The following is a 16,120-nucleotide window of genomic DNA, read 5'->3' on the forward strand; positions in this document are numbered from 1 at the left end:
TGCTGGGTAGAGTAATCTTCGTTGTAAGTTCTTCCCTTTCATCACTTTAAGTATATCATGCCACTCCCTTCTGGCTTGTAGAGGTTCTGCTGAGAAATCAGCTGTTAACCTTATGGGAGTTCTCTTGTATGTTATTTGTCATTTTTCCCTTGCTGCTTTCAATAATTTTTCTTTGTCTTTCATTTTTGCCAATTTGATTACTATGTGTCTCGGTGTGTTTCTCCTTGGGTTTATCCTGTATGGGACTCTTTGCACTTCCTGGACTTGAGTGGCTATTTCCTTTCCCATGTTAGGGAAGTTTTTGACTATAATCTCTTCAAATATTTTTTTGGGTCCTTTCTCTCTCTCCTCTCCTTCTGGGACCCCTATAATGCGAATGTTGTTGCATTTAATGTTGTCCCAGAGGTCTCTTAGGCTGTCTTCATTTCTTTTCATTCTTTTTTCTTTATTCTGTTCTGCAGCAGTGAATTCCACCATTCTGTCTTCCAGGTCTCCTTATCCATTCTTCTGCCTCAGGTATTCTGCTATTGATTCCTTCTAGTGTAATTTTCATTTCAGTTATTGTATTGTTCATCTCTGTTTGTTTGTTCTTTAATTCTTCTAGATCTTTGTTAAACATTTTTTGCATCTTCTCGATCTTTGCTTCCATTCTTTTTCGAGGTCCTGTACCATCTTTACTATCATTATTCTGAATTCTTTTTCTGGAAGGTTGCCTATCTCCACTTCATTTAGTTGTTTTTCTGGAGTTTTATCTTGTTCCTTCATCTGGTACATAGTCCTCTGCCTTTTCATTTTGTCTATCTGTGAATGTGGTTTTCATTCCACAGGATGCAGGATTGTAGTTCTTCTTGCTTCCGCTGTCTGCCCTCTGGTGGATGGGGCTATCTAAGAGGCTTGTGCAAGTTTCCTGTTGGGAGGGACTGGTGGTGGGTAGAGCTGAGTGTTGCTTAGGTGGGCAGAGCTCAGTAAAACTTTAATCTGCTTGTCTGCTGATGGGTGGCGCTGAGTTCCCTCTCTGTTGGTTGTTTGGCCAGAGGTGACCCAGCACTGGAGCCTACCCAGGCTCTTTGGTGGGGCTAGTGGCAGACTCTGGGAGGGCTCATGCCAAGGAGTACTTCCCAGAACTTCTGCTGCCAGTGTCCTCACGGTGAGCCACAGCCACCCCCCGCCTTGCAGGAGACCCTCCAACACTAGCAGGTAGGTCTGGTTCAGTATTCTATGGGGTCACTTCTCCTTCCCCCTGGGGCCTGATGTGCACACTACGCTGCGTGTGCCCTCCAAGAGTGGGGTCTGTTTCCCCCAGTCCTGTTGAAGTCCAATCGAATCCCGCTAGCCTTCAAAGTCTGATTCTCTGGGAATTCCTCTTCCTGTTGCCAGATTGCCAGTTTGGGAAGCCTGATGTGGGTCTCAGAACTTTCACTCCAGTGGGTGGACTTCTGTGGTATAATTGTTCTCCAATTTGTGAGTCATCCACCCAGCAGTTATGGGATTTGATTTTATTGTGATTGCGCCCCTCCTACCATCTCACTGTGGCTTCTCCTTTGTCTTTGGATGTGGGGTATCTTTTTTGGTGAGTTTCAGTGTCCTCCTGTCGATGACTGTTCAGCAGTTAGTTGTGATTCCAGTGCTCTCGCAAGAGCGAGTGAGTGCACGTCCTTCTACTCCACCATCCTGAAAAAACCTCCGAGTCCAAAGTTCCTCTCTTGACTAGGATTTGGAGGCTCTGGGTGGATGGACCAACACTGTCTGATGGGCTTCTGGAAGGGAACACAATTGCTCATATAACACCGAGTCACTGAGTGTGACATCAAGCTTGCTAGCAATCCTCAGTGCAGCAACTCAAAGGGGGAGAGGAATGATGGGCAGGAGTAGGAAGTAGGAGGAAGGGGGTTGCTGGCCTGCGCCTTGATCAACACATCCTTGTCAAATGTCTCCTAAGGAATGTGGACACAAGTCACACTAGGGCCTGAGCATAAACCCAGCTCCTCTGTGTACATGAGGGAAGGGAGGCACTTTCTCATTCCCTCAAGATTACTGGGCACAGACTACCTTCCTCAGTGCAAGAAGACAGCCTAAAGTGTCTTTCTAAAGGCAAAGTAGGAGCATAGTAAAATGGCAAAATAGAGGAGGTTAAATATTCCCAGTGAGAGTCACTAAAAATCTCATCTAATTAGAAATGATCATACTTCTAACACATGTGGGAGCCTTGCTGGGTGTGGATGCAGCACTTGTGCTAAATTTGCCTCTTGGAAAGCCAGAAGCCTCAGAACTGCCCTCCTGAGTGGGGCTGTGCACACAAGGAGAGTGTGGAGTTAGAGGAAGAAGGAAGCTAGTGAAGGCACTCTCTACCTTCAAGAGGAAAAGAACTCTCTGTGTTCAAAAGACCAAGTTCTACCAAACACGTTGTTGATCTTAATGAGGGCAGAGACAGTTGAACACACAAAATCCAAAGTTAGTAGAAGGAAAGAAATCATAAAGAGCAGAGCAGAAATAAATGAAATAGAGACTAAAAAACAATAGAAAATATCAATGAAACTAAACTGGATCTTTGAAAAGATGAACAAAATTGATAAACCTTTAGCCAGACTCATCAAGGGAAAAAACTGAGAGGGCCCAAAGAAATAAAATTGGAAAAGAAAAAGGAGAAGTTACAACCAACACCAATGAGATACAAATCATCAGAGATTACTACAACTCTACACCAATAAAACGAACAACCTAGAAGAAATGGACGAATTCCTACGGGTCTTTGTTGCTGCACACGGGCTTTCTCTAGTTGCGGTAAGTGGGGGCTACTCTTCGTTGTAGTGTGAGGGCTTCTCATCGCGGTGGCTTCTCTTGTTGCGGAGCACGGACTCTAGGCATGCAGGCTTCAGTAGTTGTGGTTCATGGGCTCTAGAGCACAGGCTCAGTAGTTGTGGCGCACGGGCGTAGTTGCTCCGTGGCATGTGGGATCTTCCTGGACCAGGGCTTGAACCCATGTCCCCTGCATTGGCGGGCGGATTCTTAACCACTGTGCCACTAGGCAAGTCCCTATATGGGCAATTTATATATGTATGTATGTATGTATATGTATATATGTGTGTGTGTGTGTGTATACATATATATATATTTTGGCCACACTACGTGGCATGCAGGATACAGGATATTAGCTCCTTGACCAGGGATCAAACCCATGCCCCCTGCAGTGGAAGCATGGAGTCTTAACCATTGGACCACAGGGAAGTCCCTGGGCAATTAATCTATGACAGAGGAGGCAAGATATACAATGGGGAGAAGACAACCTCTTCAATAAATGATGCTGGGAAAACTGGATAGTTACATGCAAAAGAATCAAAATGGACTACTCTTTCACATCATGTACAAAGATAAATTCAAAATGGATTAAAGACTTAAATGTAAGACTGAAACCATAAAACTTCTAGAAGAAAACATAGACAGTAGTCTCTTTGACATCACTCTTAGCAATATTTTTTGGATATGTCTCCTCAGGGCAAGGGAAGCAAAAGCAAAAATAAACAAATGGGACTATGTCAAACTAAAAAGCTTTTGCACAACGAAGAAGGTTATCAACAACAAATAGGACACCTACTGAATGGGAGAGGATATTTGCAAATGATGTATCCAATAAGGGGTTAATATCCAAAGTATACAAAGAATTCATACAATGCAACATAAACACACAAACAAACAAAAGCCCTTGATTAAAAAATGGGCAGAGCACCTGAGTAGACACTTTTCCAACGAAGACATAGATGGCCAACAGGCACATGAAAAGATGCTCCGTCCCTATCAGTGGAATTGGTGCCCTTATAAAGGAGACCCCAGAGAGCTCCCTCACCCCTTCTACTAGGTGAGGACACAGGAAGAAGGAGCTGGCTGTGAACAGGAAGAGGGGCCTGACCAGACACTGAATCTGCAAGCACCTTGACCTTGGACTGCCAGTCTCCAGAACTGTGAAAAATAAATATTTGTTGTTTATAAGCCAAAAAAAAGAAAAAAGAGAAAGAAAAGAAAGAAAGAAAAGATGCTCAACATCACTAATCATCAGGGAAATGCAAATCAAAACCACAATGAGATATCACCTCATACCTGTCAGAATGGCTATCATCAAAAAGGCAAACAAATTACAAGTGCTGATGAAGATGTGGAGAAAAGGCAACCCTTGTGCACTATTGATGGGAATGTAAATTGGTGCAACCACAATGGAAAACAATATAGAGGTTCCTCAAAAAATTATAAATAGAACTACTATATGATCCAGCAATTCTACTCCTGAGCTGTTATCTAAAGAAAATGAAAACACTAATTCAAAAAGATATTTGCATCCCAATGTTCATTGCAGCATATTTACAATAGCCAAGATATGGAAGCAACCGAAGTTGAATGGATAAAGAGATATGGTACTTATACACAATGGAATATTACTCAGACATAAAAAAGAATGAAATCTTGCCATTTTTGACAACATGGATGGACTTAGGATATTATGGTAATTGTGAAGTAAATCGGACAGAGAAAGACAAATACTGTATGATTTTACTTATATGTGGAATCTGAAAAACAAAACAAATGAGCAAACATAACTAAACAGAAACGGAGTCATAGATACAGAGAACAAACAGGTAGTTGCCAGAAGCGGGGGGCGGGGGTGGGAGGAGGAGAGAAACAGGTGAGGGAAATTAAGAGGTACAAACTTTCAGTTGCAAAATAAATGAGTCATGGTTATGAAATGTACAGTGTGGGGAATATAGTCAATAATTATGTAATATCTTTGTATGATGACATATCACATCTAGACTTATCCTGATGATCATTTTGAAAGGTATAGAAATATTGAATCACTCTGTTGTGTACCGGGGACTAACATAACGTTGTAGGTCAATTATACTTCAGAACAAACAAACAAACTCATAGAAAAAGAGATCAGATTTGTGGTTACCAGAGGGGGGAGGTGGGTGGGGGATTGGATGAAGGAAGTCAAAAGGTACAAACTTCCAGTTATTAGATAAATAAGTAGCAGGGATGTAATGTACAACACGATAAATACAATGAACACTGCTGTATGTTATGTATGAAATTTAGGAGGGTAAATCCTATGAGTTCCCTTCACAAGGAAAAGTTACATATTGTTTTCTATTTCTTTAATTTTGTATCTATGTGAGACGATTCACTAAACTTACTAGGGTAATCATTTCATGATGTATATAAGTCAAATCATCATGCTGTACGCCTTAAACTTACACAGTGCTGTATGTCAATTATATCTCAGCAAAACTGGAAGAAAGAAAAGAATGGAAATAGTTGTAAAAGAGAAATTTTAATATATGCTGAAAAAAACTTTAGGAGATAACTTCCTGCTGTTTCTCAGAAGCAGGTAAATCATAGTGTTCTATGTTTTCTTTCAACACAGGGAGCACCTGAGATCCTACAGACAGGTAACATGGAGTAGATAAATCCAAAGAGGTATGCATCAGGTACAGCCCAAAGTTCACCTGTGAACAAAACAGTAACAACAGAAGTTAGATTATTTTAGCAGTTAAAATACTTTTGTAAATAATAATGTTCCACTAAAATTAAGTCAGATCTTTAAAAACATGTACTGGGACTTGATATGTCCTGTCTGTCATTTAGTAGAAGGTAGTGAGAAACAAGGAGAATCCTAATATCCTAGACCACACAGATTCCCATTTTAAAGTATTCTTTCCCGATAGTTAGCCTGTACCTCTTTATTGCTGGACCTATTATTTTCTCCTTCCTGTGTACCCTGAGTTTCCCACAGGAGGGCTTCTTCCTCTTCTGGGCCTCCGACCACGGTCAGGCCGATTTCTGCTCTGTTCCCTGATGTAAAAACCATTTTGTGAAAATACGGGCAAAACTCAGCATTTTCTATAAGAATCCGTGACATAAATTAAATTCTCCAAATTCTCCAGAATAAGGATGGGAGGTCGAAAATGAAGAGTTGTGTAAGTCTACTCAAGCTTTGCCATCATCAGAGAGAGAAAAACAAATATCATATATTAACACATATATGTGGAATCTAGAAAAATGGTATAGACCAGGGGTCCACCACCCCTGGGCCGCGGACCAGTAGCAGTCCGCAGTCTGTTAGGAACAGGGCCACACAGCAGGAGGTGAGCAGCGGGTGAGCAAGCAAAGTTTCATCTGCCGCTCCCCATCGCTCCCCATCGCTCCCGCTCACATTACTGCCTGAACCATCCCGGTGTCTCCCATCCCCATCCATGGAAAAACTGCCTTCCACGAAACCGGTCCCTGGTGCCAAAAAGGTTGGGGACTGCTGGTATAAATTATCCTTTTTGCAAAGCAGAGAGAGAGACATAGACGTAGAAAACAAATGTATAGATACCAAGTGGGGAAGGGGGTGGGGTGGGAGGAATTGGGAGATTGGGATTGATACATATATACTATTGATACTATGTATAAAATAGAGAGCTAATGAGGACATACGATATAGCACAGGGAACTCTACTTAATGCACCGTGGTGACCTAAATGCGAAGGAAATCCAAAAAAAAGGGGATATATGGATATGTATAGCTGATTCATTTTGCTGTACAGTAGAAACTAACACAATATTGTAAAGCAACTATACTCCAATAAAAATTAATTTTAAAATAAAACCCTACAAACAGTGAGAGCTGGAGAGGGCATGGAGAAAGGGAACCCTCCTATGCTGTTGGTGAGAGTGGAAATTGATAATAGCCACTGTGGAGAACAGTATAGAGGTTCCTTAAAAAACTAAAAATAGAGCTACCAGTATGATCCAGCAGTCCCACTCCTGGGCGTATATCCAGAGAAAGCCATGATTTGAAAGGACATATGCACCCCAAGGTTCATTGCAGCTCTATCTGCAATAGCCAAGACATGGAAGCAACCAAAATGTCCATCAACACATGAATGGATAAAGGAGATGTGGTCCATATAGACAATGGAGTATTACTCAGTCATGAAAAGGAATGAGATAACGCCATCTGCAGCAACACTGACGGACCTAGAGATGATCATACTAACTGAACTAAGTCAGACAGGGAAAGACAAATATCATAGGATCACTTATAGATGGAAACTAAAAATGGATACAAATGAACTACTTGACAAAACAGAAACAGACTCACAGACTTAGAAAAGAAACTTATGGTTGGGGGGGGAAGCGGGGGGGGCGGAGGGATAAATTAGGAGGTTGGGATTAACATATACACACTAATATATATATAAAACAGATCATCAACAAGGACCTGCTCTACAGCACAGGGAACTCTACTCGGCACTCTGTAATAACCTAAATGGGGAAAGAATCAGAAAAAGAATAGATATATGGATATGTATAACTGAATCAAGTTGCTGTCCACCTCAAACAAACACAACACTGTAAGTCAACTCTACACCAATATAAAATAAAAGTTAAATTAAAACAAAAACAAAAAACGTTTGCCATCAATGCAAGTGAGCCAGTAACAACACTTTGGAGTATGTGATGTGCTCCCAGATCTGTGATAACATCAGTTGGCCACCACTACGTTCCAGGCCCCAAGCTAGGGACTTGGGATAAATTAATTCCTTAATATTTGTGTACATATAGGTGAAGAGTACACAGGAACTCTCTGTACTATCTTTGCAATTTTTCTGTAAATCTAAAATTATTCCAAATTTTAAAAATAAAAAGATTTATGCACAAGAATTATTGTGATGCTGAGAAATACCACTACCATGTACCATAGTATTGTGCGCACACATCCTCTCTCCTGGCAACCTGCATGGGGCAGGCTCCAGGTCCCCACGCTCCCAGCTGGCACGGCCTGCCACAGCTGAGCCAACAGACTTGTTGGTATAATACTCAAGCGCAACAGCTCTGCAGACCATACCTATCCATATCCGTAAGGAGAGTTTTGTCAATCAAATACTGTGAAACAAAGCTCTGGTTTTGGAGAAACACAGGAAACGATGCAGAACATTTTACCATGAGTTAACTTGCCAGTTTATTACTGGGAAGAGATGAAATGCTTGCATTATTTCTGTTAATTTTCAAGAATTGTTCTGTGCAGCCTGATTGCTTATTTGGCTTCCTGGAATTCTTTGCAAACCAAAAGTCCTCACAGAAAGTGCAAGCCCGGAAATAAATGGATGTTCCTAATGAATCAATCTCTTAAAAGTTCAGCTTTTATAATCTGGGATCCACAACAACACTTAGTCATTTTAGCCCTCAAGAAGATGACTTACAAACTTAGTATAGTGGAATTTATTTTCTATGCAGCTACCCTATTCACCATAAGGCATTTTTATTCTTCATGAGATTTCTGTGGCGAAGAAAATAATGATTGAGACAATAGAATTACTTTACTTATTTACTATTTCTCTATTTTTTTTCCCCTTGGGTGCACCGTACAGCATGTGGTATCTTAGTTCGCAGACCAGGGGTGGAACACGTGCCCCCTGCAGTGCAAGCACAGAGTCTTAAGCACTGGACTACCAGGAAAGTCCCCCCCACTTTTTTTTTAAAACTATTTCTTATCTATACTCCATATCTCTTCAACAAGATTTGAAAGCATCAAAGATACATGTCATAAAAATAGTGAGGAAATGAATGCAAAGGAAAAATAAGACAGTGTCGCGGATAAGGTCTGCATCTTGATGGTAGCCCATCAGCCTTACAACGTTTTCCGACTTCTGAAAATTACTCAGCACTATTAAGGATTAGTTCTGGTGTAGACAATGCATCAGGAACTTAAAATGGGGTGTCATTTTTAGCAATCATGCCTACCTTTCTCTCTCGCCTCTCAGAAAGCTTTTGGAAAACATTTCGGTTTCTCTGCCCAGTTTGCTGATCGATGCAAATCATCTGGCATCTGTGACAAGGTCCCAAAACCTGGGAGGTGAGAAGGGAAAAGACAGCGTTGCCATGAAAGTGACCAGGCTGTCACACTCTGCAGGGAGGAATCTGGGTCCAGGAAGAATCGTTGTAAACAGTCAATTTCAGACTCACAGAGAAATACTCAAACTGCGCGGAGCCAGGAAGTGCCGCCTCTTCCCAATGCCCGCTAGGGAATCACCCACATTCGTTTATCAGCTTAAAGGCTACTGCATCAGGGCTTTGAAGAAAACGAAGAGTGGTTGTGACTCACAGGTGGTTATCAGGGAATGCTGGGCTTCCTCCAGGGAAGAAAAGAACTGATTGGAGGGCATACTGGGGGAAGATGGACAGCCACACACCCCGCGCTGCTGCTCTCGTGGCCACAGATCGCTCGAGACTGTGAGACTGCAGCAAGTAGCTCACACAATCACACGCGCCCCTGTGAAACACACTCGCTGAGAGCTGAGAGCTGCTGGCTTTCTTTCTCTTTTTTAATTACTCCACAATACATAACGGACATTGTTCAGTGTCCGTTCGCAGACAGCTATCTCATCCCCGGATTTTGCAGTTTTCACCATGGCCTGGCATTCCCATGGGTTGATGCACTTAGCTCTTCTCCTTTGAAGCCATGTGCATAATTTCTAATGCTTTGCTGTAATCAATAATTTTGCAATAAAGGTCTTAATTCACATAACTCTCTTTCCTGTTTGAATTTTTCTTTAGGCTAAATCTCCCAAAAGGAGATTATAAAGTCAACAAGTATAAACCTTTTATGACTTGATGATATCCAGTGAAAAATTGCTTTCCAAAAGAGATGTGTTAGATCTTTCCACATTGCAACTACTTCAGCACTGAGTATTATCACCAACAAACATCTCTTAAGCATTTACTTAAAAAAAATTTTTAATTGAAGTATAGTTGATTTACAATGTCTCAGGTACACAGCACAGTGATCTGAAAAAAATATAAATTACATAAATATATATATAATATAATATATATTTATATAAATATAATATTCATTTATGTTATATAATATTTATATATAGTATAATAAGAATATAAATATATAATATAAATATATTCTTTTTCCAGATTCTTTTCCATTATAGGTTATTGCAAGATATCGAGTATAGTTCCCGGTGCTATACAGTAAGTCCTTGTTGTTTATTTTATATATATTAGCATGTATCTGTTAATCCCAGATTCCTAATTTAGCATTTACTTTTTGAAAGGCACATTATTAACTATAGCTTATACTTTTTAATGCCTGCACAGGACAACACTGTATGGATGTATTGTACTTTATTTAATCAACTTCATTTTTATGGAGACACAGATGTAGAAAACAAACATATGGATACCAAGGGGGAAGGGGGGTGGGTGGGAGGAACTGGGAGTTTGGGATTGACATATATACATTATTGATACTATGTATAAAATAGATAACTAATGAGAACATATATACAGCACAGGGAACTCTACTTAATGCACTGTGGTGACCTAAATGGGAAGGAAATCCAAAAAAGAGGGGATATATGTGTATGTATAGCTGATTCATTTTGCTGTACAGTAGAAACTAACATAATATTGTAAATCAACTACACTTCAATAAAAATTAATTTTTAAAAACTTCCCTTTTGGGCTTCCCTGGTGGCGCAGTGGTTGGGAGTCCGCCTGCCGATGCAGGGGACACGGGTTCGTGCCCCAGTCAGGGAAGATCCCACATGCCGCGGAGCGGCTGGGCCCGTGAGCCATGGCCGCTGAGCCTGCGTGTCCGGAGCCTGTGCTCCGCAACGGGAGAGGCCACAACAGTAAGAGGCCCGCGTACCGCAAAAAAAAAAAAAAAAACCTTCCCTTTTATGGATATTTAGGATATTCTCCAATTTTTCATATTTATAAAGTATTGCAATGAGTAATTTTGTAAAATATCTTTGCATATTTGTAACAGTATTTTTTATGGAATAGATTTCTATGAGTGAAATTATTGGGTCAAAGGGCATGCATATTTTAACTTTCATTAATTGATGTTTATTAAGTATCATGACCTAAAGAAAGCAAAGCATCTCAGAAAGGTGTTTTTAGAGTCCTTCTTGTATTCATGTACCCAGGTACCTTACAACTTACTTGTTACAAGGTAAGTTTCTGACAGTGATCCTGGTCTAGTTGTAGTGCTTTCTCTTTTCCTTCTTTTCTTCCTTTATTTCTCCCTCTCTCTATCTATCTATCATATACTTAGTGCCTACTCTGTACCAGGCAGGATGTGTAAAAGCAGGTGCTTTTTTTTTTTGCGGTACGCGGGCCTCTCACTGCTGTGGCTTCTCACTTTGCGGAGCACAGGCTCCGGACGCGCAGGCTCAGCGGCCATGGCTCACGGGCCCAGCCACTCCGCGGCATGTGGGATCTTCCCGGACCGGGGCACGAACCCATGTCCCCTGCGTCGGCAGGGCGACTCTCAACCACTGCGCCACCAGGGAAGCCCTTTTTTTTTCTTTTTTAACATCTTTATTGGAGTATAATTGCTTTACAGTGGTGTGTTAGTTTCTGCTTTATAACAAAGTGAATCAGTTATACATATACATATGTTCCCATATCTCTTCCCTCTTGCATCTCCCTCCCTATCCCACCCCTCTAGGTGGTCACAAAGCACCAAGCTGATCTCCCTGTGCTATGCGGCTGCTTCCCACTACCTATCTATTTTACATTTGGTAGTGTATATATGTCCATGCCACTCTCTCACTTTGTCACAGCTTACCCTTCCCCCTCCCCGTGTCCTCAAGTCCATGCTCTAGTAGGTCTGTGTCTTTATTCCCGTCTTACCTCTAGGTTCTTCATGACCTTTTTTTTTTTTTTCTTAGATTCCATATATATGTGTTAGCATACGGTATTTGTTTTTCTCTTTCTGACTTACTTTACTCTGTATGACAGACTCTACGTCCATCCACCTCACTACAAATAAATCAATTTCGTTTATTTTTATGGTTGAGTAATATTCCATTGTATATATGTGCCACATCTTCTTTATCCATTCATCTGTTGATGGACACTTAGGTTGCTTTCATGTCCTGGCTATTATAAATAGAGCTGCAATGAACATTTTGGTACATGACTCTTTTTGAACAACCCAATCCAAAAATGGGCAGAAGACCTAAATAGACATTTCTCCAAAGAAGATATACAGATTGCCAACAAACACATGAAAGAATGCTCAACATCATTAATCATTAGAGAAATGCAAATCAAAACTACAATGAGATATCATCTCACACCGGTCAGAATGGCCATCATCAAAAAATCTAGAAACAGTAAGTGCTGGAGAGGGTGTGGAGAAAAGGGAACCCTCTTGCACTGTTGGTGGGAATGCAAATTGGTACAGCCACTATGGAGAACAGTATGGAGGTTCCTTAAAAAACTAAAAATAGAATTACCATATGACCCAGCAATCCATTACTGGGCATGTACCCTGAGAGCAGGTGCTTTTATAGCAAGGCAGGGACACAGCAACAGAAAATGAAGAAGAGTCAGCCAGGATGGAGGATTGAGTGGAATGACAGAAGGCTGGTGCCAGAGAGGTCTGTGGAAGAGAAAAGAGATAATTCTTTCAAGGGGGAGCAGCTTCCAGGATAAGAGGAAGCTTGGAGAGTTAAATGGGTAACAAAGATCTTTTGGACATCTTTTTCTTCTATTGGTGCCACGCAGTTTATCCCTACCCCAAACCCCAGACCTCTGAAATCCTTCATTAAGGGTTAAATTATTGTTTACCGCTTTCCTGGAAGTTAGAGTGATGTTCCATTTGAGTGCAGTAGCCCTATTACAATCAGTTTATACAACTGGCTAATTACTGTTATTAAGATAATTTCATTCCCCACTGAAGAACTGGGGATATCCTGTGCAGATGACCCATCCTTCTGTCCCCAGCTATTCCATAGCTTTTCTGCCCATTCATTCCATCAGCAGTTTGGAGCACTTACTCTGGGTAAGGACTGTCCTAGACCCCAGAGGAACAGCAGGGACTAAACAGACTTGGTCCCCACCCTCGTATGCTCTGAAGAAATAAGGAGACACTGTGCAGAGTGTGACCTTGTGGTGGGTCAGGAACAACCTTTCCAAGGAGGTAACATCTGAGCTGAGACCCTATAGGAGCTGGAGGAAAAGTGCTCCATGTGGAATGGACAGCAGGGCTAAGGTGCTAAGGCAGGAAGCTTGGCTTGTTTAGGGAATGGAGAGAAGGTCTACAGGGCAGGCAGAAGGGGAGGGGTGATGAGCTCGGGGAGATGGGAGAGGCCGGAGGATCAGGTCTCGGGGGCCTTATCTGCCCTAAGGAGGAATGTAGATGTTAGCTGAAGACTTCAGGTTTGGGGAGCCCAAAGCCTGGGGAGGGAGGGCATCCTGGAGGCTTCGCCTCTAACTGCAAGCTGCCCCCCAGCTGCCAACGAGGCCAGAAGCGAGAGAGCATGGGGAGAAGGTACAGTCACCATGGGCACTGAAGGACCATGAGGCATCTGGGTCCTCCTCCACAAGCTCCAGACAGCGAGAAAATCCAGCAGGTTTCAGGAGGAGGACGTTCTCATAGACACAAGCATTCCAAGAAACAGAGTTGAAGCCTAGACACGGCAACAAAGTCTGTACCTTCATCACCTGTACGTTCTCTCTTCCCCACGTGAAACTGCTGCCCTCCCCGGAGGAAGGAGGGATGGATCATTCCAAGGGGCACCCCAGGATGCAGGTGTCACATACCCTTCTGCTGAGATTTTGTGGGTAAGAGTCAACGCCTGGTGGGGGTGGGGCACGTGATGGGGCATGGGATTCCCTGCTACCTGCTACCATCCCGGCCTAGGACTGAGGTCAATCCCCATTGGCAACCCTTGAGGAAGGATAATAGAACTCCTGGGAACTTACCTGGAAATGCAAGGAACCAACTGAAATTTCATCCCATTTCTCTTCTTCAAAAGCCCTTGTTCCACTGGTAATAATATTGGCACGGAAACGCGAGATGAGATTGTTCACTGGGAATAATTCTTCCTTTCCATTCTCATCACTGTTTAAGACATACCCAAAAGAGAAAAGGTGGGGAAGGGTGGACAACTGCACTATTGTAATAATTCAACATTTCTACCACTCGATGCCTGAGTTCATCAATTGTACTCTGGCCTGAGGCTTTGATGATCAGAACAAGCTTTTATCATGAGTGCAAGGCCAAGAGACTCACATCTGTTGGACAGACCTCCGTGATCTCCCTGGAATGTGGTCCCATCTCCATGGAGAAGCCCACAAGAGGCAGTGCAATGGGTGAGTAGATCTTTGCTGAAGAGATGAAGAACTTTGGAAACCAAGTGAACTGGGATCGAGTGAATAAACTTATGAGAAAATACCAATTCTACAGAGTCAGGACAAGGCATTTAAAGACTGTCAACAGGCTTAATTATCAAGGACCTAAAAAGTATCAAGAGCTCACACTCTTTTTGGATATTAGAACATCATAAAGCAACATAGAGTATACATGGGAGGTTTTAATATTTATTTCCTATAGAGAACCGATTGGTGGTTGCCAGGGGTGGGGAGAAGGGTGGGCAAAATGGGTGAAAGGGGTCAAAAGGTACAAACTTCCAGTTATAAAATAAACAAGTCATGGGGATGTAATGTATAGCATGGCAACTATAGTTAATAATACTGTATTGTCTAAAAAACGACTGTATTGCATATTTAAAAGGTATTAAGAGAATAAATCTTAAGTACTCATAAAAAGAAAAAAATTTTGCAGGACTTCCCTGGTGGTGCAGTGGTTAAGAATCCACCTGCCAGCGCAGGAGACGTGGGTTCAATCCCTGGTCCAGGAAGATCCCACATGCCCTGAAGCAACTAAGCCCATGCGCCACAACTACTGAGTCTGCACTCTAGAGCCCGCAAGTCACAACTACTGAGCCCACGTGCCACAACTACTGAAGCACACATGACTAGAGCCCGTGCTCCACAACAAAGACAAGCCACTGCAATGAGAAGCCTGAGCACCATAACAGAGTAGCCCCCGCTCTCTACAACTAGAGAAAGCCTGCGCATAGCAATGAAGACCCAACACAGGCAAAAATAAATAAATAAATAAATTTATTAAAAAAAGAAATAAACAATCTTTAAAAAAAAATTTCCAGCTATGTGTGATGACAGATGTTTACTAGACTTAACTGTGATCATTTCTCAGTATATACAAATATAGAATCATGTTGTACACCTGAAACTAATATAATGTTGCATGTCAATTGTATCTCGATTAAAAATTTTATTTCCTAGCTTCCATCCCGTTTGCAGTTTTAACTAAGCATATGCTATTTTTGTAATTCTTGTTTAAAATTTTTGTTTATTAGCACCAGTTACCATTAAACAGCTCCCTGCACCTCCATGCACGCCCTCCCCTAAGGTAAGAAAGCACTGAAAAAGCATCTGCAAACTTCAACAGAGGAACACACTGTATGATCCCATTAAATTGAGTTTAAGAAAAGGCGAAACTGTCTAGGGTGAAAGAAGGCATAATAGTGGCAACCTTCAGTGGGGTTGACCAAGAAGGGACATGAGGAAGGGGTCTATGGTTCTAGAAATGTTCTCTACTTGATCTGGATGGTGGTTACGTGGGTATATACATCTGTAAACATTCACTAAACTATGTACTTATGATTTTTGCACTTTGTTGTACTTTAATAAAAGTTTTTGAAGTTTGGAGGGAGGGAAATCCTTGAGCATGACTGGAATTTGCCCTGGAGACAGAACTGAAAGACACTGGGGGAGAGTAAGGGGTCCCATGTCTGTATCTCAAAGCCCCTGGCATGTGAAAAGCCAGGGACCAGGATACCCAAGTCCAGCTTTGCCAGTAACTATGTGCAACACCCACAATCGATGAGGACTGCAGGGCCCTTGTGGGAAATGAGAGGGTTAGCACTTTCCAGTCCTAAAATCCTTTGATTCTGGATTTACCCTCCAGGTTATAAACAAACAAACAAACAAAACTCCCTTTGTGCTTTTTAATAGGGAAAGTTTTATGAAAAGCTACCATGGCCCGCATGGAGACAATATCATCCAGCAAATTTGAAAACAGAACCAGGGACGCTGTGTACTAACCACAGGCTGTTTCTCCTACCTTTGACCACCTGGCCTTCCTACCTCCTGCTTGTCAGCTCTGCACTAAACCAGGACTGCAGGAACCAGGGCTGCAGCAAGCCTGTCCCCACCTCCTCTCTTTCCACACCAAGAATCCCAGAAAACT

At 42.0% G+C, this 16,120-nt stretch overlaps 1 protein-coding gene across 10 annotated transcripts in view; it reads right to left on the reverse strand.

Annotated features, from left to right (window-relative positions):
* Window positions 1-5,301: 5,301 nt before the first annotated feature.
* The window catches only part of MOCOS (molybdenum cofactor sulfurase), a 57,229-nt gene continuing 46,410 nt past the window's right edge, over window positions 5,302-16,120 (reverse strand). For 5 of the 10 annotated variants that reach the window (XM_067699308.1, XM_067699309.1, XM_067699310.1 and 2 more), the window contains 3 exons: window positions 13,768-13,906; window positions 8,779-8,883; window positions 5,302-5,495 (listed from right to left, as the gene is read on the reverse strand). In XM_067699308.1, coding sequence (XP_067555409.1) covers window positions 5,343-5,495; window positions 8,779-8,883; window positions 13,768-13,906 — 397 coding nt within the window. In that variant the 3' untranslated portion in view covers window positions 5,302-5,342. Of the gene's footprint in view, window positions 5,496-8,778; window positions 8,884-9,000; window positions 9,823-12,296; window positions 12,443-13,767; window positions 13,907-16,120 lie in introns of those variants that run through there. The other 5 variants (XR_010933052.1, XR_010933050.1, XR_010933051.1 and 2 more) reach the window with 5 other exon arrangements.

The sequence above is a fragment of the Pseudorca crassidens genome, chromosome 12, assembly GCF_039906515.1.
Source record: "Pseudorca crassidens isolate mPseCra1 chromosome 12, mPseCra1.hap1, whole genome shotgun sequence".
Lineage (NCBI taxonomy): Eukaryota > Metazoa > Chordata > Mammalia > Artiodactyla > Delphinidae > Pseudorca > Pseudorca crassidens.